Here is a 26,642-nt window from a genome sequence, read left to right as displayed (position 1 = left end):
CACAGCCACCATTACTGTTAATACATTACATTACTGTAAAAACCACAAATGGAAAATCACGTTTTGAAGATGCCCATATTGCCTACTGCAGTAAAAAGAGTTAGGTTACTGTCATTCCAAAGTTGTTCTGAACTAAAAACCATTGACAGCGAAAAATGAACACACATGCATAACATTTTACAAATGATTGTGTCTCAGTATTACTGTATGTTTAATGTATTACCATAATATATGTTCCAGTGTTCATCTGATCTTGTGATTAACATCCCACTTTTGTTGCTGTTTTCGGGCCACTATGTAGACTAGGGGTCAGTCCAAAACTCAATAGTTCCATTTTGGTAGTCAAGGCCAACATATGATAGGATGATGATTACCAACATGGCAGAGCAGGCAACTGTCCAGGTACCCCAAGAGCTCCAGGTGATCATTTGATTACTGTTACTGCAACAAGCAGGTCCTGTTATTATAGAAAAGTTGTTACCCAGTTTTCAAGAGGCAACCTGTGTTTACATTGTGCTTGCATGGTGCAGTTCCTAAATGCAGTTGTGTTCACTCTAATTATCAAAAATGAATTACTTATGGAGACACTGGGGCCAGATAGTATTATTCCAGCATATGTGTACTGACTACGTACTGTATGATGCACAGAAGGTGGTTATTGGGGGGTCAGCAGGGGCCCAACAAATGTATGAGGTTAATTTCAGCCATGTACGTGATAAATAACTAGCAGAACACACGTAAATGCAAGGGCATATTAAAACCAAAAAAATATAAAAAGCTAAATACAGTGGCACCAGTGATACATGCCTGGTTCATTTTAAATATTAAAGTTTTATGGCCAGCTGACTTACTATTGTGTGTTACTGTTGTATGTGTACGTGCCTGTGTGTGTGTGTGTGTGTGTGTGTGTGAGCGAGTGAATGAGTGGAAGAGAGAGAGAGATGGGGAGAGAGAGAGGGAGAGAGAGAGATAGAGAGAGAGAGAGAGAGAGAGAGAGAGAGAGAGAGAGAGAGAGAGAGAGAGAGAGAGAGAGAGAGAGACTGTGTTCCTGAGTTCTCTATCTTTCTCAGGTTGTTACTCACAGGTCATCTTTTAGATTAATTAAAGTGCTTCCTGTCTGACACACGCACGCACACACACACGCGCACGCAGACAATCCAGAAACGCATTGCAGAGCACTGGAAGTGGTGTTGATCATATTGCGGCAATGGAAAAATGTGTGAAAATTGCGGCACGTCAACATAAACACATTTCTGTGATAAAGAAGCGTGGCGGTGCTGAAATCAACACTAAAGCCACCGGCAATGAAAGGGTGCTGTCCATGGTGCTGGAGCAGTACTATTGATCCTCCGTTACGTTTTGTCATTGGTGGACTGGACGCTGAGCCTATGGACGGTATAGGATAGGTGTGTTTGTGTGTGTGCATATGTGGGGGGACGGTTGAGGAGGGCGGGTGGTGGGGGGGTTGTCCCTACCGCAGGGAGCGCGGTTGAATCACCGAGCGCGCCTCCTGCGGATCTCCTCTTCCTGCCGTCACACCCACTGCTCGGTGATGTGGGTTCACCCCGTAGAGAAGGGGAGGACCGACGGCACACACACAGCAGCAGAGAGTGCTGCAGTGCGAGCGCAGCGGGGGACTCGGAAGCGGGAGAAAAAAAACACGCACACGCGCGCGCATCAGCAGCATTATTGCCGAAACTTGGTCTATGGGGAGATCTGCAGCGACGCAGTAGCGACGCAGGCCGACATGGAAGAGTATTTACGGAGGGTCCAGAGCAGACTCGGGGTGAGTTGAGAGCCGTCAGCGGCGTTAACACCAGGTTGTGGGTGTAATGAATGAGACCATGACGGGAAGGCTGATACTGCTGTGCTACAGGCGGCGTTCCTGTTGCTGAAAAAGCCTTCCCTTCGGTTCCCCCCCCCCCATTCAAGCACCTGTAGATCGACAATACGACAGCACACGGGAGAGGAAAGGGTGTTTGGCCCCGTACAATAAGCTCGTTGTGTTTAGAGGAACATCAGTGTGTGAATTTGAATGAGGAACTGATTTCTAATGAGGGGGAGGCGTGACATCAACAAGTTTAGCCAGAGGCTGTCCTTCCTTCTCTGATATCTGGTTGCTCTGCAGATACTGACTCATGATTTGCATTTGATCCAGGACTGAATATAGTTAACACATAAAAAAAAGCCTCATGTAAATAGTAAACAACCTAATATATATAGACTGTACGACTGTGGGGCCTTTGGGGCATATTGTAATATATTATAATATGTGGTTAAACTCGTTTTACATGTCTGTATACAAGCTAGTGTACATTAGAGTGACTGAGAGCTCTGCAACACTTGCATGGTTCACATCAGGGCTCCTCTCATGGATGATGTACATGCCTTGAGGCCATGGGTTGTAGGGGCCCCTCAAACTACTCTTGTTTAAAAGGCATGATCATATTATCAGTTGCAGTGCATGTCCTTGACTGTGAAAACATATATTCTCACTCCAAAGAGTATTTGTAACGGCTCAGTGCCCAGTCGATGTTGCGAGACTGCTCTTTAGGGATTTACATTATATTGGCTGAGATAATATTTTTTTTGCGTTTTCCGTATGAATTCTCTTATCAGGATAGAACATGTCGAGGCACCATCGATGTCAGGAATAGATCAGAAAGTGTGGTGTGGGAAAACACAAACATATACACCACCATCAATTACTTTGTTCACACATGATTTACTGTTTTAATCAATTTCTTAGAATGTATTTATCAGTCTCATCCAATTTATTCTATGAAGCAATTACCACTTTTTTTTCTGATGCAAAATCCAAAACTAAACAAAATCCACATGGTCTTCATCAGCAGAAGGAGCTGCTCAGTTAACTGTAGATGTTTAGAGCTTGCAATCATACCACATGATCTTCATCAGCAGATGACAATCATGTCTGTGCAATCACTCACAGGAGTCAAAGCCAAAACTGGATGCTTCCTGGCCATACGTGATAACAGGTGATGCTGTTAAGGTATACACATTGCTATCAATTTGTATACAAATGCGGATTTAGGAATAAATGATAGTAAAACATGCTTTTGAAGTTGGGGAATTCTATAAAAGAACATAATCAACATAAACAAAATGTTTTTAGTTTAATAGATTCTGGAGTAAAATGTTTGTGCTGTCACTATATTTCATTCTTGGTTGAAATCACTCAGTATTCAGAATATTCAGTTTATTCATCCAAACAGGTGTCCGCCGACACAATACTAATGTGCATATGAACAGCATGGTTGGAATTAAAGAGGGTACAAGTTTTTATATGGGATGTGCTTTACATAAACATAGTAGAAAGCTGAAGAGAAGATCTAAGAAGTAAATCTTCAGATCAGAGCACAGCCGGGTAATTGAGTGATAAGGAGGGCAACTGATGAGTGTCATGGAGGACACATGTCATGATTATCAACCATTTGTCTCTTTCTCACACACACACACACACACACACACACACACACACACACAGACACACAAACACAGACACACACACACACACACAGCTTTCAAATATAAACTTTGATGAAATCGCTATTTTGCTGACCACTCTGTCATCCTCCCCCCTCTCTACTCTCTGTATGGCCACCATCCAGAACGGCCATACCTCTAATTGACTTGGCTCTTAGTGCTTACCGAACCTATCTTTCTTCCTCACTTGGTTTTTCTCTGTATGACAGCGCTCCCTCCTTGACTCTCCCATCATTTGGCATAGAGCGAAGCAATGTGCTGAGTGGACTTCCACCATCTGCCCTTCTCTGTCTACACACACACAGACACACACACACACACACACACACACACACACACAGACACACACACACACACACACACACACACACAGACAACACGAAAAGGTTTTTTAGGACCACATTAACTCTGGCTTTGAGTTTAGTACAGAAACGGTCGTTTTCAAAATTGTGTTTCCAATAAGCAATCGAGCGCCTCTTAAATCCTTTCATGTTTACAGTCTCTCTCCGCCTCCCTACAATTGTATTTTGAGTCCAATTATTTTGCCAAATATGACCAAAAAACAAAGTAAAAAAATGAATTTGACTGATAGCATTATATATTTTTTCAAATGTCTTGAAATGATGATGAATATTGTTTATGTGAATTCTTTTGACCATGATAATTGTGGAGTGAAAATCTGATATTGTGGCAGCCCTATCCGTGTATGTGTATTATGTAAATAGTAGTATTGTGGCTCCGTAGCTGACACAGCAAGAATAACTTCCCTTCCATTATCAGTGTGTTTTTGTATTCTGCCTGTTAAGAGGGCTTCCTTTGCTTCACTTCTGTGTCCAGAGACATGGACGTCAGATGAAACTGAGACTCCCATAGATATGATTACATGCATATGATATGATCAAGATGTCTGGTTATGATCTTTGCTGACTTCAATCTAATATACTTGGACAGACTGCTCCAATGGTTGCAAACACCAGAAATGTAAACATTTACTCTTTCAGAATAATTTTAAAGATTCTATTTAACAGCGCCACATCTTTTATGCATGGAGCAATTACTGTGAGTGAGTAAATCTACTCATCTCAGACTAATATTTGGATGAAAATACAAATTGAGGTTCATAATATATTCCGAACTTGGCCAGCGACGAGGAGAGGAGTGGAGAGAGCTTGAATGTTGCGAGATAGAGCACAGGGAAGCACACTCAAATTGAAGGGTATCAGATGGCCATTGCATGCTTGTGCACACACACACACACACACACACACACACACACACACACACACACACACACACACACACACACACACACACACACACACACACACACACACACACACACTTATGTTCTCCTGCTGCTGAAGAACAGAACTGAGTGGCCTTTTCTCCTGCTAATGCATGGCTTCCTTTCTCTGGTTATCTAGTATTGATTTACTCTCCTTCTCTCTCCCGCCTATGAAGGGACTGACTGCAGACCTCCTCCCCCTCTCATTCTCTCTCTCTCTCACACACACACACACACACACACACACACACACACACACACACACACACCTTCTCCTGTTTCCTCTTCATAGTGTTCTCTCCCTCCCTTTCAACTTCTTTGCTTCTCATCTTCGCTCCCTCTTATCTAATTTCTCCTTCCTGATTTCTCTCTCTTTTCTCTATCACATTTTTTCACCTGTCTAGCTTCCATTCCCCCCCCCCCCAGATATATCAATCTGCTTCCCATAATCTATTTCAGCCCCCTTTTTTGCAAGCCTCTTCAAACTCTTTGCCCTCCTTCCTCCAATCTCACTACACTCGTTTCTCTATCCAAGCAACAGCCTCTGACCTCTCCCCTCATTTCATTTATCCATCTGGCCCTAGGAATCAGGCCCTAGGAACAGAAACAAGATGCCAACTCCCTTAAATCATTCTATATTTGACATGCCGACAAATGTGTCAGGGTGATTTATGAGAAAGCAGGATTACCAAATTAAATAAAAGCGGCAGTCTGTGGTCATCAAAAGACCATGAATGCCCTATCCCATTGACTTCATATTTACATTAATGTAAAAGCACACCATAAGTTTGTAGACTGTCTTTTCTTTTGTTAACTTGCCTCCTCCCCTCCACTGCTCCACCCTTTCCCACAAGAGGATCCTACAAGCCCATTAAGGTTAGCTCCAGATAGACAGGATACTTATTGTATACACATTTTGATTCTTGATTAATGGTGCAGGCGGCAGGGCAGGCTTGTGCTGGTGAGTCAGCTTATCAGTTAGATAAAAACATTATAAACCGATACAGAAAACCCAGTGCAAGATGGGAATGTTCTTCTTTTATTTTCAGTAGGTGTAATGCATGAGGATGTATGTCATTCATGAGGAAGGCTTTGCTAATTTCTTTAAAGATGTTTTGATTTTTCCCCCTCACAAAGACACGTTTAATGTCCAGAGACCGGACCTTTATGTGCCCCTAACTCTATGTGAATGCCTGTGTTTAAATACCAATGCCAGAATCCCATATTAAAGTTCCAGTCAATAAATGAAGGGAGACACTTCATTTTCTGCCTTTTTCACCCAAAGATAAATGCCCAGTCTCTGTAATGGATCTGTCATTAATGTGCACTTAACCTAAATGGGGAATGTTTGTCTGCTTTGTTTAGCGCAATAAATGGAAGTCATCACTTCTTTGATACAGTGAGTAAGCAGTGAAAATGTTGCTCTTAGACCAGGCCTCTAGTATAGTGCATAGTGAATATTATTCTCTTTTAAGCACAAGCTAAAACACCACCATGATTTCATTATTAATGCACACTGCTGCTTTAAAACAGTAGTTATAACACAGTCATGCTGGCTCAAGGAATTTCATGTAATTTCATGACATGTCAGTTATATCATCTATCAAATCAAATAGTGATGAACAGTACTGTTACCTCCATCCTTTCTTAGATGTTGGGAAACAAAGAGTTTAACTATCACGGAACAATGTCTTGTCCAGCCTTTTTAGAAATGAAGAAGTCAACAATAACCTTGAATGTTTGTGTGTGTGTTTCCAGGCGGATGCACTAGAGGATCCCATCCATGCTGTTTTAGGTGGACCAGAGCCAGATGTTGACACTGTGGCTGCAACACTGTGCATGGCGCTACATCTCAGCCAGGTAACATGCATTGTTTCAATGTGTGTATTTAACTATGCAATGGTAGTGTATCAAAACAGTAACTTGCTAGCACATCTGATTTTGTGTTTTTGTGGTTATATAAATGTAATTTATGCTGTTAGATTGTTGCAGTGAACATGTCTTTTTTCATCTTAGAAAGATGCTGTGATTAGCCAAGAATGCAAATGCACCTACTTGGTGCATACATCTATGGTTTCAAACAAACCCAATTAAAGTCATTTATAAGCTGTAAGATAAACAAGCAATGACTAAAGATGGAAAAGCCACAAATCTCAGCTCCCATCTCAAAACTCATCATCCAACAGAATATTCAGCCACCGACTCTATCCACAAAGACCTGCCTAACCAGAATGCAGGTCCCGATTATGTCACCCTAATTAGCTGGAATACAACAAACTACTCCTGTTTCAACAGCCCTGCATTGTTGCAGTGACACAGACCCTGAAAAGGAGCATTACATGTCCAAGAACTAGAATGGAACATGACCACGGCACAGGCATACATGTTTCCTCAACACTTAGCCCACAGAACAAGGCCATGTTGAGTGAGGCTTAGTGGGAGTGAAAGCAGACACAACAGGATTTGAAAGCCTCACCATTTTGCCTTGCAACAAGCAATGGTAGATCCCAGTCTTGATGGCTTATCAGGTGTCGGTTGGACAGAGCTGAGCCAGGATAGGATGGCCCAGAATGGGCAGCAAGCCTGTTGCACCTTTCTCCTGAGACAGAGACTTCCAGAAGTGGGTGATGGGCCTGCGCCGGCCTGGGTTGCCATCATACGAGTCATTTCTGCATACCACAGCAACCTGGAGCTGCAAGAATGACTGGCTGCCTCTCTCTCTCTCCCCCCCCTCTCCCTCTCTCATTGTGATAACAGAATTCCTCTGATTTGTATATGCAACAATCTCATAATATACTGTATTTGATATAGTTATTATAGTTAGTAATTTATCGTGTGCGTTCATGTGCCCCAGAAGGAAGCTTCAGGTGGAGTATGTGTGCCCTTGCTGCACCGGCGGCGATGTGACACCGAGTTGCCTGGGGAGACGGCGAGGTATCTGCAGAGGGTGAACATTAGTGAGAGCTCGCTGCTGTGGAGAGAGGACGTAGATCTCGTGAAGCTTCATCACACTGGAAAATTCTCACTAACACTGCTGAGAGATGGACTGCTAGATAGGTAAACACTCGCAGATGCACTCACATCATGACGAAGCACAAACGACAGGTCAGTGTGTAGATAACACGGACGGCTGCAGCTCAGAGGTAGAGCGAGACGCCCCCCAATCTTCCGATTGGATCCTGATGTGCAGGCAGCTCCTCTGCATTAGTGAATCATGACCGTGTGTGAATGGGTAAAAGTGAATGTAATGTAGTGCCTTGAGTAGCTAGTTAGATAGAAAGGTCCATTTACCATAACTTCAGCTTCATCTTTAACTGCTGGATTAAAATCTTGAACCTAAAAGAGGGTTCAGTGAATTAAGAATGTTTTATGTTTACACATACACACAAACACAGACCACAAATATATCTGGACACAGTGGGTTCTGGCTCATAAGTGTATGTGGGGGATTGAGAGTATGTTCCGTTGTGTATTTCAGGCCTGCGTGTCTTCATCACTCATGACCCAAAGGGGAGTTATATTTATGCAAATGCCTCACAATCATGGCTCCTTCCCCTGCAGCCATCCGTATATTCTTCACCCCCATCATTTTTCCTCCACTAGTTCAGAGCACCACACCTTGGAGTCCAGTATCCTACGAGTGGTCCATGACGACGGGCAGCAGGACGCAGGGGATGATGGGGCATCGTCCGCGGTGACGACAGTCGCCGGGGAGATTCTTCAAGAGGCAGCAGAGCACATCGGAGCAGCGCTGGGGGAGACTCTCAGAGGTGAGGGAGGCTCAGGTGCCCCTTAGGGGGAGTAATGGGGCGATGAAGGAGGACACACACAAATCCCCTGACATGACTCGCTTAACACCCACCAGCAGAGATGAGGGCTGGTGAGTGTGAGTAAGGAAGAGTGCTGAAAGGCACACAGAGTCCCGTAATGTGACTTTTATGGAAGTTAGTTTAGTCTGTTATGTTGTTTTTGTTTTATCGGGTAGCTACATTTTAAAGTAACAAAAGTTGTTCAAAGAAATCAAAGAAAATATATGTTTGACATGGATAAAAGGCAAGTCAATAATAGAGGAATCAGTAAATGTCAGAGAATACAACGGTGTGTATGTTGTTAAGTCAGTTACAGCCTGCCAAACAAGTCTACATGTTGTCAATGTTAAGCAGCTGTGTAAAGGTTGGACAGGAGAAATGCCTGATCTCAGGTCAATAACTCCTCTGCCGTCTCTCGCTGTGATTTACAGAAAGACTGGCGGGCAGAGAATGGTCCCATAGAGGGAAAAGTGGATTTAGGTGGATGGAGTGAGAGATGATTAGAGCAGGAGAGTGATGTATTGTTTGTAGTCCAGTTCTCATATTTCTTTGTGAGAGCTCTTCGGACAGTGCATTCTCAGGTTCATTGATTCTTAAAGAGGCGAGTAGCTCAATTCCTGATCCTCATAAACTCTGTCAAAAGTGTCTGTATAGGTCTCTATACTGAACTGACCACTAGCTATTCATAGACATTTTAACATTTCTGTTTGTTTATAATCACATTAACTTAATAGTATATAATTGGAAACTTGTATACTTGTCACATTTTCAAGTGCAAGTGGGAAATATTGGAATAGCACACAATGTGAATATTTGAACCAGAGGTAGCTCACATGACCATAGTCCAAAATGTTTCTGTTTAATCATTAAATGTGAATGATTGGTTTTGTGTTTTGAGGTAGAAAGTCTAACCTCATCTGAATTTCGCCACATAGATTAATAAAACAATACACATTTTGGTGATAATATTTATGTGTTATTCACTCATCCCTGATGGCAACTAGTTAAAAGTGATTCATAAAGATGCATCTCTGAAAGGCAGAAATTCATAGACAAACTATATTGATCATCATTGGTCGTTGTGTTGTTGTTATGTGTTGACAGAGGCATTGCGGCTGCAAAGTGAAGCTCTGTGGATGAAACATGGCCGTCGGTCAGCCCAACTGGAGGATCTCATGAGATCCTTGGAGCAACGGAGTGATGTCACAGCAGGTCAGCATGTTGAGGCGACGCTACAAGGTGCATATTTACACAGGCAGAGCATCGAACACAGAATAGTGTATTTGAAGAAGAGGGAGCGATGGGGTGGCATGCAACCCATTTCTCCTGGATTATTTTAATTGTTTTATTAACCTATGATGTAGAAACTTTGTGTTCCTTTTTTACAACTTAATAAAGATAATAAATGTACATTTCTGTACCATCCTCGTCATATTATTGTCAGCTACAGCAGCAGGTGAAGAATCAACTATAATCAACCTTTTTCATGGGATACATTTGGAGTTGTTATAGTAGCAAAGTAGTGGCCCTGAATTGGGTTCCAACTATTTGCAAGTTCTTCCTCAGTTTAACTACAAACGAGTTTCAAACTAGTCAGTTATTAAACTGGGTTGCACAAACAAAACTTGAGCACTGTTTTAACTTAAGTCGTGCTGCAAGTATTCATGCAGTTTATAATAAGTTGGAAAATATTTGTTCTGTGCCGAACCATCAGCGTAATCCCTGTAGAGGCACATTTTCCATGTACCGCAACATCCTTCGAATAAACATTAATTTCTAGAAAGGGTATTCATGCTTGTGTTTTTTATTTTTTTTTGTCTGTTTTAAAATTGTTTTGTATTATTTTGTGTATTTGTGTATTTTATATAACTGTTATCGTCTGTGTGTTGACTGGATGTAGACTTGGAGCAGCTGCTGACTCTGGATCTGAAGGAGTTTTCTGATGGAGAGATGACCATAGCGCTCACTTCAGTCACCACATATAAGGAGGTACGTTTTCATCATAGGAAAAACTTAAAATGCTGGAAATATCTTTCCGAATGTTTGATTGTTCAATTAAGGTTGAACTGAACCCAGCTGTGCACCGCACCATAAATAATTAGGTTATCTGAAGTTCAGGAGATAAATCACGTTAACTGGGGGAGAGTTTGAGTTATAAAGACCCACTTAATGTTAATAACATTTAAAGACAATTTACAACTCAATTAAATACATTAGAAAAGTGTCCATTTCACACTACAATTAAATTGAAACTCTTGAAAGTATGAGATATTTTAAACATGACAGCAATTGAAACTCTGTGGATTCTTACAGCGTCTGTGCTGACATAAAAATGTTGGCTAATTAATACACTTATCACTGAATATAATGGCCTCACTCACCTGACCGGTTCTTTTTAATACGTCATTGTGACTATATTTGGATATAATGCCGTCCACTTCGTTTGTGAGTTGCTTTCAAATAAGCTTATAAGTTGCAGTCATTTTAAAGTCCTTCTTCAAAGTGGGATGGGAGAGAAAATACATTTTGCAAACAAAAATCGATACATTTTTTTTTTTTTTTAAAGTTACTTTTACTTTTGATGTCTTTGTTGTTTTGGATACATCACACTGGCGCTGTGTCATTTTGGGGAAGTGTTGTTATGCAAGTAGAGGAACCCCTCTGATGTTCTGCATTTGGATGAGATGCAGATCAATGAGAGCCTCACACAACCAGGTATCACCTGCCTCCCCACTGACAGTACACACACTGAAACACGAACACATTTCCACAATTGTGGAATGTCTGTGTTGACTTTGGTATCATTCGATCTGTGTCGCTCTCTCTCCCTCTTCTGAGACCCCCCCCCCCCACACACACACACACACACACACACAAACACACACACACACACAGAGGGTGCTATAAGCCTTTAAGCCTACCCCCTTGCTTTTCTCCCTGCTGCAACTTCTAATGTGTTCACCCCCCTTCCATCACCAGCACTATCCCCTCCAAAAAAAAAAAATCATTCATTATTTCTTTTATATCTCCTTTTCACTGCCAAAGCCCATTTTTCTCAGCGGCTGCCTAGCGTGCGGTATTAGGCTATGTGTAAAATAAATGATGTCTGTAGCCGTAGGGGTATGGCTCTGCCTCCCCCAGAAAACTACCTAACGTCCAAGGAACATTAAACACCCAGATCCTCGTTTAGCGAATAAATAACCATTCATTTGAATGGCTTTGTCTGTGTGTGCGCACCGGACTTTCTGTGCATATTTTACCAGCGCTGTGCCTACATGCTGTGTGTCAGGAGCGAGAGAGAGAGGGAGAGAGAGAGAGAGAGAGAGAGAGAGAGAGAGAGAGAGAGAGAGAGAGAGAGAGAGAGAGAGAGAGGGAGAGAGAGAGAGAGAAGGAGGGCCCATTAGAGACTTAATATAGAATAAATGGCCAGGGGCCTGTGTGTCGCCAGCGGACCCTCCAACTCCACAGCGTCATGGTGGGTTACTAATGACCTGAGATCGGGCTCCAAAATGAACTCCTTATATGCATGTCATTTGCAGTGTGTATATATTTATATATTATTTTTTAATTGTGTTTGAAAAGAGAGGAAAACGATATGAGAGTGTCATTTATTGGGGGGCTTAGGGAAGTTCTGCCTTAAATGATTCTTTCCAGAAAACTAAATAAATTAGATTCAATTAGTCTTTAATGGTTTATGTGTTATGTGTTTGTCAAAGTGTGTTTTTTTTTGTCTGTGTGTGTGTGTGTGTGTGTGTGTGTGTGTTTGAAAGCTGTTAAACAGGACAGAAAGAGAGCTTTTGGATTTAAAAAAAATCTGTGATGACTGTGACTGTGATTGCCTAGTTAGTAAAAGAAAAAGCTTCAGAGTGGGTTTAGTGCAACGACATGGACACATTGTATAGACTGACTAATGTATTTTTTCATACTGTACAAACATACATTAGTCAGTCTGTGTGCTCTTTTATTATGGAAGAGAATTGTGCAAATGAATGGAGCTTCATTCTTTCAAAATCCAAGGGCATGTCTGGATGTTTCTGTGTGTCATTTGTATCCGCTCATCAATATGCGCTACATTTTAAACTGAAAATATTTCTGTCAGTTCCTCAAACAATAGTTCAGTGTTTGGGCACAAAAATACGGCTCATGAACCATCATGAAAAAGTTTCCCACGATGCTGCAGTTGAGCAATAATTATGTGAATGTTTATGAGGCTATGTGATGGTCGTTTGTAATTCAACATGTACAAACAGCTGTAGGAGTCTCATTGCATATAACTGCTACAGTGTCGCTGTGAAATCAGGAGTAAATATGTAATGATAAGTGACCTTATCAGTTTTACTTTATTGCATATTTTAAATATTGTAGCATTCAGTATGCAAATTCTCAGTCTGTATCGCAAGAATGTGTCTTTGTCTGCTGTTTAAACTGCACATACTTTAAGTTTATGCAATTTTTCTGTTGTTTTCATAGTGTCACTGCTACAACTGCAACTATACTGAGCATGTTCTCTTATTGCTGCATGTTGGAACATCTACTTGCATCCCATGCAAACTATGAGCAAGAGCAGACATTTGGTAACTAAGTAAATAAACACTCTAAATAATAAATAAGTCCTTATGAGTTGCAGCGGTGGACACGCCCATTGAAGCTTGTGTAGTCTATATACAGTCAAAATCCGGGGAAGAATAACGGTAAAAACATCTTTTAAATCAAAACATCTGATTTCTTCAGGCAATGATTTTAAAGTATTTCTAGGAAACTTAAATATAAAACAAATCACATTTGTATTCATTTGTATTCACAATTATCCCTATCCTTTATAATCATTTATATTCATTATGTAAGGCAGTTTCCTATGTTATGGCAGGAACATATTTTGTCTTGAACATGATTACATTTTTTTTCTAGTTATTTTTTTGGGCCACTTTTGCCTTTTATTGAGAGAGAGAGAGAGAGAGAGAGAGAGAGAGAGAGAGAGAGAGAGATGGGGATGACATTGCAGAAAGGGCTGCAGGTCAGATTGAACCCGGGGCCACTGCGGTGAGGACTTCAGCCTCGATACATGGGCACCGACTCTACCGCTGAGCCATCCTCGCACCCCAGAATTACATTTTCTATATTTGCTCGTTTCTCAGTATCTCACTGAATAAAGACAAAGTATTCAGTCTGGTATTTTTGTGGTCAAGCCAACCGGGGCTATGTTGATGCTAGAAGCAGCACTGTGTCAGCTGGCAGAAGAGACACCACAGGAGCAAATAGGGGTCAAGACCCTTATGCTCAAGGGCTCACAGTCATTGTGCAGCATCACCTGTAGACGTGACAGACATGACAGCTAGTTGCTAAATCGGTACAGCGTAACAGAAAAGTCGGAAGGCTTTTCTTCATAGTGTGAAATGTTTTGTGGAACACTTACATGAATCTCAAATTAATAACCACACTAAAAACACATTATTCACATATTCATAGCAGTGCGTGTGTGTTTGTGTATCAGAGGTTTTCATGGCTCAGTAATTAGCGCTGGCAGATGAAGCATTGGTCGGATAAAGAGTTGTCATGCTGTGGAGTTGATGAACTGTGGGAAGGACAGGAGCTCACACACACACACACACACACACACACACTGTGTGTGTTTTTTGAGTCAACACGGACATCGAAGTATGTAAAAGAGTGTTCTTTGTTTTCAGCCTTTTGAAAGCTATTTCTGCCATTGAGACTGAACAGGGGAGCCGGGGCTAAGTAATACATGTTTTGCATTTTGGTTATGATAAGAACGCATGCTTATCCAGTGTTTATCAAAATATCCACATAACTGTCCTGTTTATTTCTTTTGTCTGTGTGGTAAACACATCATCAACAAATAAGACGCATACGTCTAGGTCTCTGGTTATCGTATAATGGATACAACTTTTATCTGTTATTATTTTGGACATTGATTTCCATGTTCCTTGCTATAATGTCTGATGTTGTAGATTTGTGCTATTGTTCCTGTGCATGTGTGTGTGTGTGTGCGTGTGTGTGTCCATCCCTACATCTGAGGTGTGCTTTAGGTTTCATTTGGCAACGATGATTGTCTCTAATGTGTTGTTTGTTCAAAGTCCTGCGGCCCTTCTGTTTGTTTATGCGGGGCCAGTTTTGCCCTACGCCACTTGCACAAATAATTATGCTTGCTAATGAAGGAGCCCCCAGCCACGGTACTCTGTAAATGCCTTTCTGATGAGAGGCACTAGGAGACAGCAGGTGCAGGGTGGGCCTCCCAGGGACTAAGATTGAAGACCAGTAAGTCAGGGAGCCCCGCCCCTCCATCCTACGCTTTCTATTCCTCTCTGACTTCCTTGTTCTTTCATCCATTGGGTCCAAATTATCTTTGCTGACACCCAGATAGTCTCAAACACAGTAAAATAAGAAGAAAAAGAGAGCAGGTCTCACACACACTTCTAGGGAGCCATAAGTGATGATTGATAGGAAATTGTTTTTGTATGAATCCACACATTGCTTTTAAGGAAATTGTTGCATATTATTCCTTATAATAAAGTAACTTATGATGTTTCTTCATCACCATCTCTTTCTCGTCCTCCATTTTTATTCTCCCCCTGTTGCTTCCTTGGGCGTTGAGGGCAAACAAATAAACAAAACAAAACATTTATAGACTCAGTGCTCACATCTTGGCCCCCAAATCCCTGCACTTAGAGCTGAGTGAATGGAGCATGCAGAGAAGGCCCATATGAGATAGACAGACGGAAAGACATTTATTTTTCTCTGCAAACTTTTACCCCCTCCCTTCTCCCCTCTGTCTCTCCAAAAACTTCATAAGCAGTAATATTCTCGTGTGTGCGCACAAATGTGAACGAGAGCGTGCGACCGTTTGTGCATGTGTGCGTCTGGATGTGCACGTGTGTGTGGCAAGTGGTTGCACATGTGTGCGTGCATTTGCATGTGTGTATTTGTGCAGGGTGGTGTCAGCTCGCTCCTTGCCACCCCATTTGCTGTAGCTGTACCGCTGTGATCACAGACAGATGTATAAATCAAACCTTGCTTGATGGATTCATCAGGGTGGCGAAACGATCGCCTGAGAAGAACTCGCAACTCTCTTAGCGTTCTGTGTTCTGACGGAAAGGGTATGCAAAGAGCCTAAATGGATGAACGCTTGATTAATTCTTTGCCGGAGATGTTGGCGACAGCAGGAAATGTGTTTTTGCTTTGACTGTGTTTGCACGGGAATTTACGCATGCGGGGCGTGAGTTATGAGGCCTGAGTTTTGTACCTAAGGCTATTGTGCATAATGATGGCAGGTTGGGAGAACTGCAAGCAGCCGCTAAAGACTTGCTACCTGTGGAGCAAAGACAACCAAAGAGAGAGAGGGAGGGTGTTGAGGGGGGTTTTAGGCCTAGTATGAGAGAAAGATGAAGCTGCAAAGTGTGTGAGAGCAAGAGATGAAGAGGCAAAGTGTGACAGAGACACAGGTGGAGGAGGAAAAATATTAGATAAACAGAGATGGTTGGGTAAAAGAAACAAAGGGAAAGGACGCCATTATATAAAATAGCAAGAGAAGAAATGCACAATGTTATATTAAAGGGAGAAAAATGTCTCTTTGATTCATAAACATTTTGACATTTGTGTTTTTTTTCTGATTGCTGTTATGTTGAAAACTCTGAACTCAGATTTCTTGTGTTCCAAAGTTTGTCTTTTTGAATAAAAATGTAACATCATCAAGAACAAGTGAGAATACTACTCACTATTAGATTAGATGTAGCTCATCTGTAGTATTTAATGGCAAACTGCCTGTTGATAACAGCATGTTTTTCACTAATGTACTTTACAGAATGAAAACTGTTAATATTCAAAATACCTGCAGTAACAGAATTGTTTCATGCGACAATACATATGCCAATAAAAAAAAATCAAAGTATTAAATAAAGTGAATTAAAAAAAAGCAGGTAGAGTGAAGGCTTTAATATGGAAACTATGTCTGTGATATCCAAAACTCAACAAAAAGGAGAAACAGGTTTCTGTTTACGGATCCTAAGGTTCTTGGAGACAGTTAGTGAGTGGATTTTTATAGCTAACATGTTGATAATTTATAAGAAAAGGCAATCTGTGTATCTGGGGGTGGCAGAAAGGGGGAGGAAGAGGAGGGGCAGGCAATAGGAGTAGTAATTTACTCAGTCAAGAGCCAAATGGCAGACAGACTGTCGCCCTGCGTGTTATCTCGGAGATTTGCCCTCTGCTCGTTTTCTGACTTTATTTCCCTGCCTGTGTGTGTCAGAATGTGCGTGTGCAGTTTTGTGTGCCTATGCACGCAGTTGGGTATAGCTGTAGAGTATCGGCGTCATTTGAGCGTTTCTTTGTTATTGTACTGTAAATCATGAAGACTTTATTGCTTTACTCATATGTGTTCATACTGGTACATGTTTGTTCATTCACTGAGATTACAGTAGACGACCGCAGGCGGATTCATGTGTGTATCTGCATGTGTCGGGGTTACGTGTGCATTTACTTGTTTGTTTGTACTTATGTGAGTGAATATGTGTGTTTTAATGAATCTGGGGAGGCTTCATTGCACTCATCAGGATATCAGTGTTGAGAAATGGCAGTGTCAGGGAAGTGATAGTGAGTGAGTGTGTGTGTGTGTGTGTGTGTGTGTGTGTGTGTGTGTGTGTGTGTGTGTGTGTGTGTGTGTGTGTGTGTCTGTGTGTGAGGATTGATGGGCTCGAGTCTGACAGCAGCCATATTGTGAAGAGAGAGAAGGATGGAGGGATGGAGGGAGGAACAGAGGGAGGAGTACTGTAGCCCCATCCTCACAGGTTAATATTGACACAGCCCGGGCAGATACTGAGCCTGCAGCGCTCATCCATCACTTTCAGTGGACCCATACAAACAGACTCACACAGGCTCAAGCAGAGGACCCCCCCCCCCCCCCCCCCCACACACACACACACACACACACACACACTACTCTATTAGCTTTACTGCAATGACAATATCTCTTTTGTTTAAAAGTTCTACCTAAATAAGCACAACAATTGTGACAACTTCATAAAACAAACAGTTGTACAACAAATCTAGATTAATCAAGCAAGTATGTTTTCAAAAGTCTCACTTTATGTCTAACCCTGGGATTCAAATTATGGTTGCCATGACGTTGTTGTTAATCATTTCCGAATGAAAGAAAAGCAAGTTCCCTTGACAAGCAAAACAATTAATTAATGAAACTTTCCATCCATCAATCATTTTGCGTGGCACTGAATTACCATAATCTGTGCATGGTGGCTGTTTTAAGAGCAAACAGTTAATTTCCAAACAATAAATCACAAAGTGTCTCTCTACCCCTCTGTGCGTTTTGACAGCTTCTCTCTCATTGCTACAGATGAAGACTTACTTGAAACCACTTCAGCTTTACAAAAAAAATAAAATCATATGCGCAATGAAAGGAAGGGGTCTAACAAAGTTTTGTATACAGCTGTAACCAAAATGTCTATTCATTTTTTTGAGACTATTATGATAAAATGTAAATAATGTTTTTTCGTAACTAGTTTAACTAGTTTAATGTTTAAAAAGTTGCATCTGTCAAGTAGTTTGCACATTTCAGATCTTGATTTCTTCAATTTTTTTTAAAAATCTTTCTAATTTGCTCTTGTCTCCCAGGATTGGCATGGTTACATGGACGGCCTTAAATCATTCAGCCAACGCCATGGCTACGATGGTCTGGTGGTTCTGCTATCCATCAGTGATACAGTACATCATCCCCGCCAGCAGGTGGCTGTCTACTCAAACAACACAGATCTCTTAAACCAGGTAAATAAAATGTAAGACCACCAACACAGCAATGTGCCCAGATGAAACACAAGAGCTTATTTGATAAACACAACTATGTATAACTTTGGGAACTGGAAAAAGACACTGCAATGTCCGTTATTGTTTTGTCTTTTTTCCTGAATGCCAAGATTTGATTTTACCTTTGTTAAATGATCAAACATTGCAACAGCAACTTGATAGGAGGTGTGTTGAGATGAGTGTGCTGTTAGTTTTGGTAAAATGTTCTATAGAAAAGTTGTTCTGATGAGGATGCTCACTGTTGTCATTTACAATTAGGCAGGATTGATATTAAGTCCGTATCAGTCAGTCCCACTTCCTAGAAAATCAATAAAATATGCACTGATAGTTTAACACTTTGGGAAATGCACTTATTTGCGTTCTTATTGAAAGTTACATGAGAAGATCATGCTCATATATATCTACTACAGCCAGCAGTCAGCTAGCGCTAAGTGCTGGTTCTAGCCTCATATACTGTATAGATATTATCCATAATGTTTATCCAGTATTATAAGAGCAAACTAAGCATATTTCCAAAAATGTCCATCTATTGCTTTAAAAAATAAAAATAGATAAACATAAAATAGTACAACATAGTGTCTTTCATTGCAGATCTGCTGTGAGTTGGAAGAGTCTTCCAGTTGGTCTCTTTCTGGTGAACTGGAGGCCAGTGAGAGTCTCCAGGTCTACCATATTCCTATAAACACCTGCTTGAATTATACTTCGCTGATAGAAGAAATACATAGCCTCCTCAAGGACTTTGTTGACCGTCGGAGCTCTGTATTAGCCTGCCACCCCAGCAGTAGGACCTCTTCCACAGAAGGAGTGGCAGGCAGTGTGGAGTTCTCCCAGGGATCCTCTGGTATAAACGACATGGATAGCTCTGACATAGAAAGAGCCGAGGGCGCCAGTGGAGATGCGGTGCCGATAGCAAGGTAATTAAACACAACACTTTGAGTTTGTTTCCTCCAGTGTCAGTGAAAGTCATCGAAACATTACATTTGAGATTTAATATTATGTAATAATGGACTTATTTCTGTGTATAGGGTGATGGCAGATAGCGAAGAAAACACAGGAGGTGTAGGAGTTGGTGCTGGTGGGGACCTTGTGAGCCCTGACAGTGGTATGACCACCATCCGCAGCAGCCGCTCCTCTAAAGAGAGTTCAGTGTTCCTCAGTGATGACAGCCCAGTTGGAGAAGTTATAGCAGGAGGAGGGCCAGCAGCAGGGCCAGGAGGACCCTTCCTGAGAAACCCCTCTCCCCTGGGATTGTCAACCCTCTCCCCTCCTGTTCCTCCTGAGAGGAGGAAGAACCACTCTGGCAGAACTAAGAGTGAACACTTTGATCTGTTTAGTTTTGACCCACTACATAGCAGTGATCACTCTATGCCAACAAGAGGGGAATTAGCTAACTCTGGAGTAAGAGCGAATGAAGGAGAACGAAGAGCAGGGGGCTCTAGCATATCAGAACTTGAGGAGCTGAGTTTACTGGATTTCTCCAATCCCAATTCATTGGGTGACATTGACAGCAGAAATTCTTCAATTGACCACCATGGTCAAATCCATGGGGTTGACATGACTGAAACGGTAGTTCCTCCAACCCCTGTCAACAGCGTGGTAGGTAGCCGCCCACCCAGCAGTTGCGGGGTCAGGTTCTTTCCAGAAGATGTAGTTGAGAGGATCAATGGCCTGCAGCAAAAGGACAGTGTGTCCTCATCGTTGTCAGAGAGCTGGGATGAACTTGGCTTTGACACACAGGGAGCACTGTCCTCAAGTGATAGTAACGTCTGGAATAGAACCAAGGAATCTGAGAGCCCACAGAATATTATGGCGGGAGTTCGAGGGAAAGAACCAGTTGATGATATGACGGAATGTGAAAGCAGAGAAGAGCTCTTAAAGTCAGAAAAGGCCCACCAGAGGGGAAACCTTGAACCTCAGCTTAGTCTGATCACAGAGCAAACTGACTCATATGACACCTGGAACCCAAATTCTGAACGTAATGATCAATGGAACCCTGTTAATTTGAATTATCTGCAACTGACACCACCGGAGGAGAATGTAACTGGAAAATGCAGGTCTGGTGTCATTGCAGTAAAAGAAAAAACATCTTCTTTGTTGAGTAAGAAAGCAATCCTAAACACTTTAACACCAGACACATCAAAAGAAGAAGAAGAGGGCGTACAAGGGAAAAAAGGAGACACACAGATGGAGCTCCTAGACTTCTGGACGTACTCAGCTCAGAAGGGATTTCTCAAATCAGATAGTGGAACCACCACATCTTACCCCGAATCACTAGATATGTGGAATATGACGATCCGGGATGACAGCCTATCACCTCTCACGACCCCGGACAACTTTTCTGGAAACTCCGGTTCTTTCTGTGGGGTGAACCCCAATATTGAGGCTAGCAACTCTGTGGAAAGTCCACTAGGATTCCCCGATGGTGGCATGGTGATGTGGAACACCACGATACAGGAAGACAGCTCTTCCACAATAACAAGCCCAGAAGGACCTGAAAATGGAAAGGACCTCAGTCACATGGGGTCATTAGATGCCAGTGATTCTCCTGAGACACATGCAAGCAAACAGGGATATATAACTAAAGAATGTATTCAGACACCTGGAAAAGTGGACTGTAGCGGGTATGAACACAATGTGAAAATAGTTGTGGTGGCAGCTGAAGGTAGAACACAGGGCGAAGAAACAGGTGACGATGAAAACCAGAATTTTCAGAGCCAACAGTCTGTCTTACAGAACCTGGCATCTGAACATTCAGAAGATGAGACTTCCCCCTATCAAGGCACTGACACGTGGGATCTACCTGTCCCTAGCATGGTCACCTCTACTTCAGAATATGACAATGTAGGCGCTAGCACTTGGAGCATGACATCCACCCCTGATACCTATGCTAGCCCCGTAGTTGACATGATACAGCTAGAGGAGCAGTCTAGCCCTTTTATAGCTATCATAAAACCTATTCAGATAGATGAGAGTCACACTAAATACCAACAAGCTGACGATCAGAGGAAAAATGAATACAGAGCAGTAATTCTAGACAAAGAACAGCCAACTAACCAGGTGTTCCTATTTGAGGGAACCAGTGAGTTGGGTCACACAATTAGCAGTGGTTTAAGTTCAATTGAGAGTAATTATGACAACAAGGGTGGAGAAGGATCAGAGGAAACCTATTGGACAGAGCAACCCAGTGATCATTCCCCATTTGCTCTGATTGATTACGCCATTGTCACTCAGACCACTTCAGCTAATCATTATTCAAGTCCAGGAGAAGCTGCTGAGACTCAAATCCCCACTGACCAATCATTATCTGCAAGCCTTGAAAGCCATGGTGGTCCTGACAACGACAATGTTGTGAGTAAAACAACAGAAACCGCTATTTTATGTTCCAGTTCTGGGGGGGGCAGAGACACAATGAAGTATAGCCCTGACAGCCTTCATCCAGGTAGTCAAGATGAACTCAGATCAAACTCTGATGGAGATTCATCATCGGGCCTTGAAATGGATTACATCGTTGTGTCTGGCACAGTAAAAGAAGATGAGAGAGAGTGGCACGATAGACCTAAACGGGCTGACAGGCAATCAAGAGGTACAAGAAAGTCCATGGAGACATTCAGCATGCTTTCCTATGCTGCTACAGTACTGCAAAGCCAGGCCCAAGCTGCAAATAGAGAGCACCACGAGAACATAGAACAAAGTAGACAAAGCCCAATTACCAGATCTACTGACAGTACACTTGGCGAGGTTACGGAGCAAAGCCAAGCTGTCTCATGCACTCAATTCCAAGCATGTCTTGATGATGTAACCAAGCATCACATGGTGCCAGAAATGGTCAGCCCATCAAAAAATAACTCTGAAGCTTTTAATCAGTCAGACTCAAGACCAACAGGTTGCAGTCAAACACAGGTCGAAGAAGGAAACCATGACGATAAATCCAGCATTGTGGCCAGAAGTGTGTCTCCATCATTAAGATATCCATCAGATCACTTCCTGAAAACCAGAGAGGAAGTTTATGTCCATTCACAGATCTCAATGGAAGATTCAGATGAAGGTGGGCAGTCACCCTCTGCACCTCCACCATGCCCTAAGACTTTGGGTGACTTTCAGGTTTGGGGAGGTGACTTAGCAAGACTGGACGAACCACAAAACACATCTGAACCACAATCACCAGTACTTACCAATAGTTCGGTCTCTCATACCAGCTCTTTGATTGGCACCCCAATAAGTGAATCTGGTATTTCTACTGACAAAGGACTCGGATTGCCATTTTCTGGAGATTTGATGGAAGAGGCGAATGATGAGGAAGAGCAGGAGGAGGGAAGTGATATAGAGCACACGACCCAGCCAAAGTGGACTTCAGAAGTAAAGAGTGAGAGGGAAGGAAGACAACAGTTAGGATCTTCTGATCTTTTAAGTTTCACTGAGGAGCTGATCGGAGGTTCTTCATTTCAACAAAAAGATTCACAAACATTTGAGCTAAAGAGTGACCGATTCCTTCAGAGTACAGAGGATTACTATCATGAACAACCTATAAGGACTGTTGATCGTGATAAATGGTCCACTGACCAACAGATTGGAAACCATGAATCCTCACAAGACAGCTATTCGCCTGCTTTAAGGTAAGTTTTGCACCTGAAATCATGCCTTAAATTCTATGCTTTTCTGTCACATTTACAGGTTTCATAAAAGACAATATTAAAGCTAGCTGATAGTCATGGCCTACTCAAGGCATATCGATATAGTTCCAGTGATCCACTTGACTCCGACGTGTCATTTTACAGATTTACAGTTTTGGCTAAACACAGATTAGCATGGATAACTTGAAGAAGTAGTTACTAGAAGAAGTAACATCCTTAGGGAGGACAGCAGGACCCTGTCCTCCTCTGCCCCAACACCCCTTTCTTGCCTGTCCTGCAGGTGTCACTGTTGACACATTTTTAATCCAAATTTAATAATCTAATAAATCTTGATATTTCTTTCCAAAGAAGAGAAAATATTCTATAAATGATACTGAGATTTGGTAATGGTTTAATTCAACCAATTACCCTTTTTTTCATATTTGATATCCCTCTTGCCTCTCAAAAACAGAGGAACCTCCTCTGCCTCTATGGACCAGCCCCCTCCGACATACATATACATAACACACCTCCCCTCACGCTCCCTAAGTTCTCATTTGGGTTTTCAGTCTCTACAGCTTTTTGAATTGTCTGGATGTCAGTGGAATATTAGCATCGCTGAACAGACTGTCAAAATCAAGCTATTAGGTCCTCCAGAGGAATTGAGTCTGATGAGTGTGTGTCTGTGTGTGTGTGTGTGTGTGTGTGTGTGTGTGTATGTGCGTGTGTGTTTGGTGAGTGAAGGGCTGAAGCTGACAGCACAGATGTGAAAATTAATGTGTCCATATTTGTGTGAGTAAGAAACAACATTTGTATGTGGGTGTATTTCATGTGTTCTTCGGCAAGCTTTGATCTGGGCCTGTGTGTGTGTGTGTGTGTGTGTGTGTGTGTTTATAAATCTGTTTACGCCTCATTAAATATGCATTACCTGCCTCATTACAGCTGGAGCCCCACCACAGCTAATGGAAACAGCTCCCCTAGCTCTCTTGCAAGGTGTGGGTGTGAGTGTATGCGTGCAGGTCTGTGTGTGAGTGTATGTACCAATGCAATACCCAGTGGAGCAGACAATAAAAGTTTGTCTATGCAGCTTCAACTTTACATTAGCAAAGAGAACATAACCTATTTATGTCTGTGTTGTTTGTTTCGTTTTGTGTTATTGTTGTTGTCAGTATAATAATGGCAGGAATGTGTACCACAACACTCATGTGTGTCCTCATGCGCATTCATGAGAACGAACAAAGCCAGGGCTCACTTGTAAAAACATTACACCATAGGGCTACTTGTGGTCAAAAACTCCACAGGGTGCCTGTAATGTGATCCTTAGATTAAGATTTTAAGTAACCAGTCTATTTGAAGAAATTGCCCAATGAAATGAATTGTCCTAGTGACAGTATATGGGGCTGTGTGGATGTGGTTTTGATATATTGAAGTAAAGAAAATACATAGACCATACAAAATACCAGACACATATGGATAAGGTGCATTGCATACCATTTGTATTTACAATTCTTTCTGAATTTCTCCTTCTTTCTGCACTGATCCCCATTCCCCTATTCCCCCAAACGAAGAAACCAAGATGTGACATCACAGCTTTCCTCTCAGCCAACCAACGAGAACGCTGCATACCAGTGGACAGGAAGTGAGAATGTAACTCAGGCGCAAACCCAATATGGCTACAATTACCACCATATTGACCAAAGAACTGAAAACCAGAGCACCCACTTGGCCTGTGTACATACTAAATCCAACAGCCAGCAAAACACCACAGATGTCTATGCTGAATTTACATCTGATGCCACAGCTATACAGTACGGATCTGAGCAGGCTGAGAGCTATTATGAACCCGGAGGAAATGCTGAGAACAGATTGGTTGATCAAGGTTCCAAGTTTCAATACATAGCTGAAAGACAGCATGGAGATGACTCCACCTCCACGTGTGCACCTGAACCCCAGTATGAGTCTGAGCATGCTCATTACCAGTGTTACGGACAGCCCGTCTACCAATCACATGTCCACCCCGAGGGGGAAGATCATGGGCGATATGTGCCGGAGGGATATGTTCACTTTCATCTTTCAAGGTGAGCTTTTGCTCATACAGACACAGTTTTGCTCCTCAGTAAGTTGAACATTGTCCAGCACTGTGTAAAACGTTCTCTGGGATCTAATAATATGTCCTACTGGTATCAGCCCAATGCCCCTTTGGAGCCTCAGCCAGACAATGACACTTAAGATAGTTTTCTTTCACTGGACATTGAAAATCGTGACTTTGAAAAGGCTGAAAGTCACGATTGCAGGGTTTTTCTGTCCATTATGTGTGTATGAAAGAGAAAGAGATCAACAGTGGATGTGCGTAGATTTCATACAGGCTAAGAGCTGCACTATTGTCTTTTACCACAGATACTACTCTCATCAATCCTCCAGATTAGTTTCTTTGGACCATAGCAACAAATGATTGGATGTCAAGCCCAAATGAGAAGGAGTAATAGTATTTGATTTGTTGAAATAGAAAGATGGAGTATTGTACTCGGGTAAAAGTGCTTGTGTGAAAAAGGTACTCAAGTAAAAAGTGTCAGGGAAAATGTTGCCGCGTTACATAAAAACAGGGTGGGGAGTAATGTCGATATATGACTTAAATTAAAGGACATTTAAGATACAAAATAGATTGCATGAAATGTTAACTTATATAAACAACTAAACAGTTTCAGAAACCCTAGATGTGTCCAAAAGCAACAGTCGGTGCATACACATTATTACCGATTATAAATACATACAACAGTGTAACCTCGAAATTATGAGTCATAAAAGTGCCCAAACTCAGATAATCCAAAAAAAAAGAAGAAAGATCGACAATAAATAACACGAACTATGAACACAACGTGCACGTGTAAATAATAGCAACTCCATAGAGGCTGCACAGCCATGCTAGCAGATATTACAGCAAAGGGGCGACTGCACAGTTTTGCGCACTACGAAGCGCGCACACGCGACTAGGTTGCTAGGCAACAAAGTGGTTCTTCAGCTGTGTGTTGTTGGACTCACCTCTGCCATCCACGTCCCCTCCACAACTGGTTCAACTTCTCTACTGGTCATTCTCCATGCAGCACGTTTTGCCGTCACATCAGGTATTGACAGTCTCAAACTGCAGAAACTCATCAGTGGATACAGAAGACACTGCTGGAGGAACCCTGAGCATGTTAGCATGTTAGCATGTTAGCATGTCAGCCAGACCCAGCGTGGCCCTAGGGTCAGGTTCAGGTCAGAATCAGTATCACTTAGTGGGCTCTCAGGGTGGATTAAATCAGACATGAATTAAGATAGATGCAACATGTTTGTTCTTCAACATCTACAACAATAGCAATCTACGCCGAGGTCTACTGACGCTCACTTTAACCACACCACATATGTGATCGTTAATTTGGTTGCGCTTAAAGGGCCAGCTCCGGCCGGTGTAATTATGACTCCCACTGCTTCATTTCCTGCGTGCAGAGTGTCTCCTCTCTGGAGGTCTGCCCTCCGGCGGCCACACACACACCTGCAGCTTCTTCTGTGCTGCGGCTGCTCATTTACTTTCTTCTGCTCCCTTCTCACAGTTTATTAGGT

The 26,642-nt window shown here is 42.2% G+C and overlaps 1 protein-coding gene across 4 annotated transcripts in view; it reads left to right on the top strand.

Annotated features, from left to right (window-relative positions):
• Positions 1-1,525: 1,525 nt before the first annotated feature.
• The window catches only part of LOC311023384 (uncharacterized protein), a 32,702-nt gene continuing 7,585 nt past the window's right edge, over positions 1,526-26,642 (top strand). For 3 of the 4 annotated variants that reach the window (XM_084025192.1, XM_084025191.1, XM_084025190.1), the window contains exons 1-10: positions 1,526-1,786; positions 6,551-6,652; positions 7,647-7,849; positions 8,396-8,562; positions 9,706-9,840; positions 10,502-10,590; positions 18,244-18,393; positions 19,024-19,346; positions 19,458-23,045; positions 24,611-25,120. In XM_084025192.1, coding sequence (XP_083881318.1) covers positions 1,553-1,786; positions 6,551-6,652; positions 7,647-7,849; positions 8,396-8,562; positions 9,706-9,840; positions 10,502-10,590; positions 18,244-18,393; positions 19,024-19,346; positions 19,458-23,045; positions 24,611-25,120 — 5,501 coding nt within the window. In that variant the 5' untranslated portion in view covers positions 1,526-1,552. The remainder of the gene's footprint in view (positions 1,787-6,550; positions 6,653-7,646; positions 7,850-8,395; positions 8,563-9,705; positions 9,841-10,501; positions 10,591-18,243; positions 18,394-19,023; positions 19,347-19,457; positions 23,046-24,610; positions 25,121-26,642) is intronic. The other variant, XM_084025189.1, reaches the window with a different exon arrangement.

Source organism: Eutrigla gurnardus (genome assembly GCF_963514095.1).
Source record: "Eutrigla gurnardus genome assembly, chromosome: 13".
Lineage (NCBI taxonomy): Eukaryota > Metazoa > Chordata > Actinopteri > Perciformes > Triglidae > Eutrigla > Eutrigla gurnardus.
Note: the sequence above shows the minus strand (reverse complement) of the source record. Positions and strands in the feature narration are given on the sequence as shown.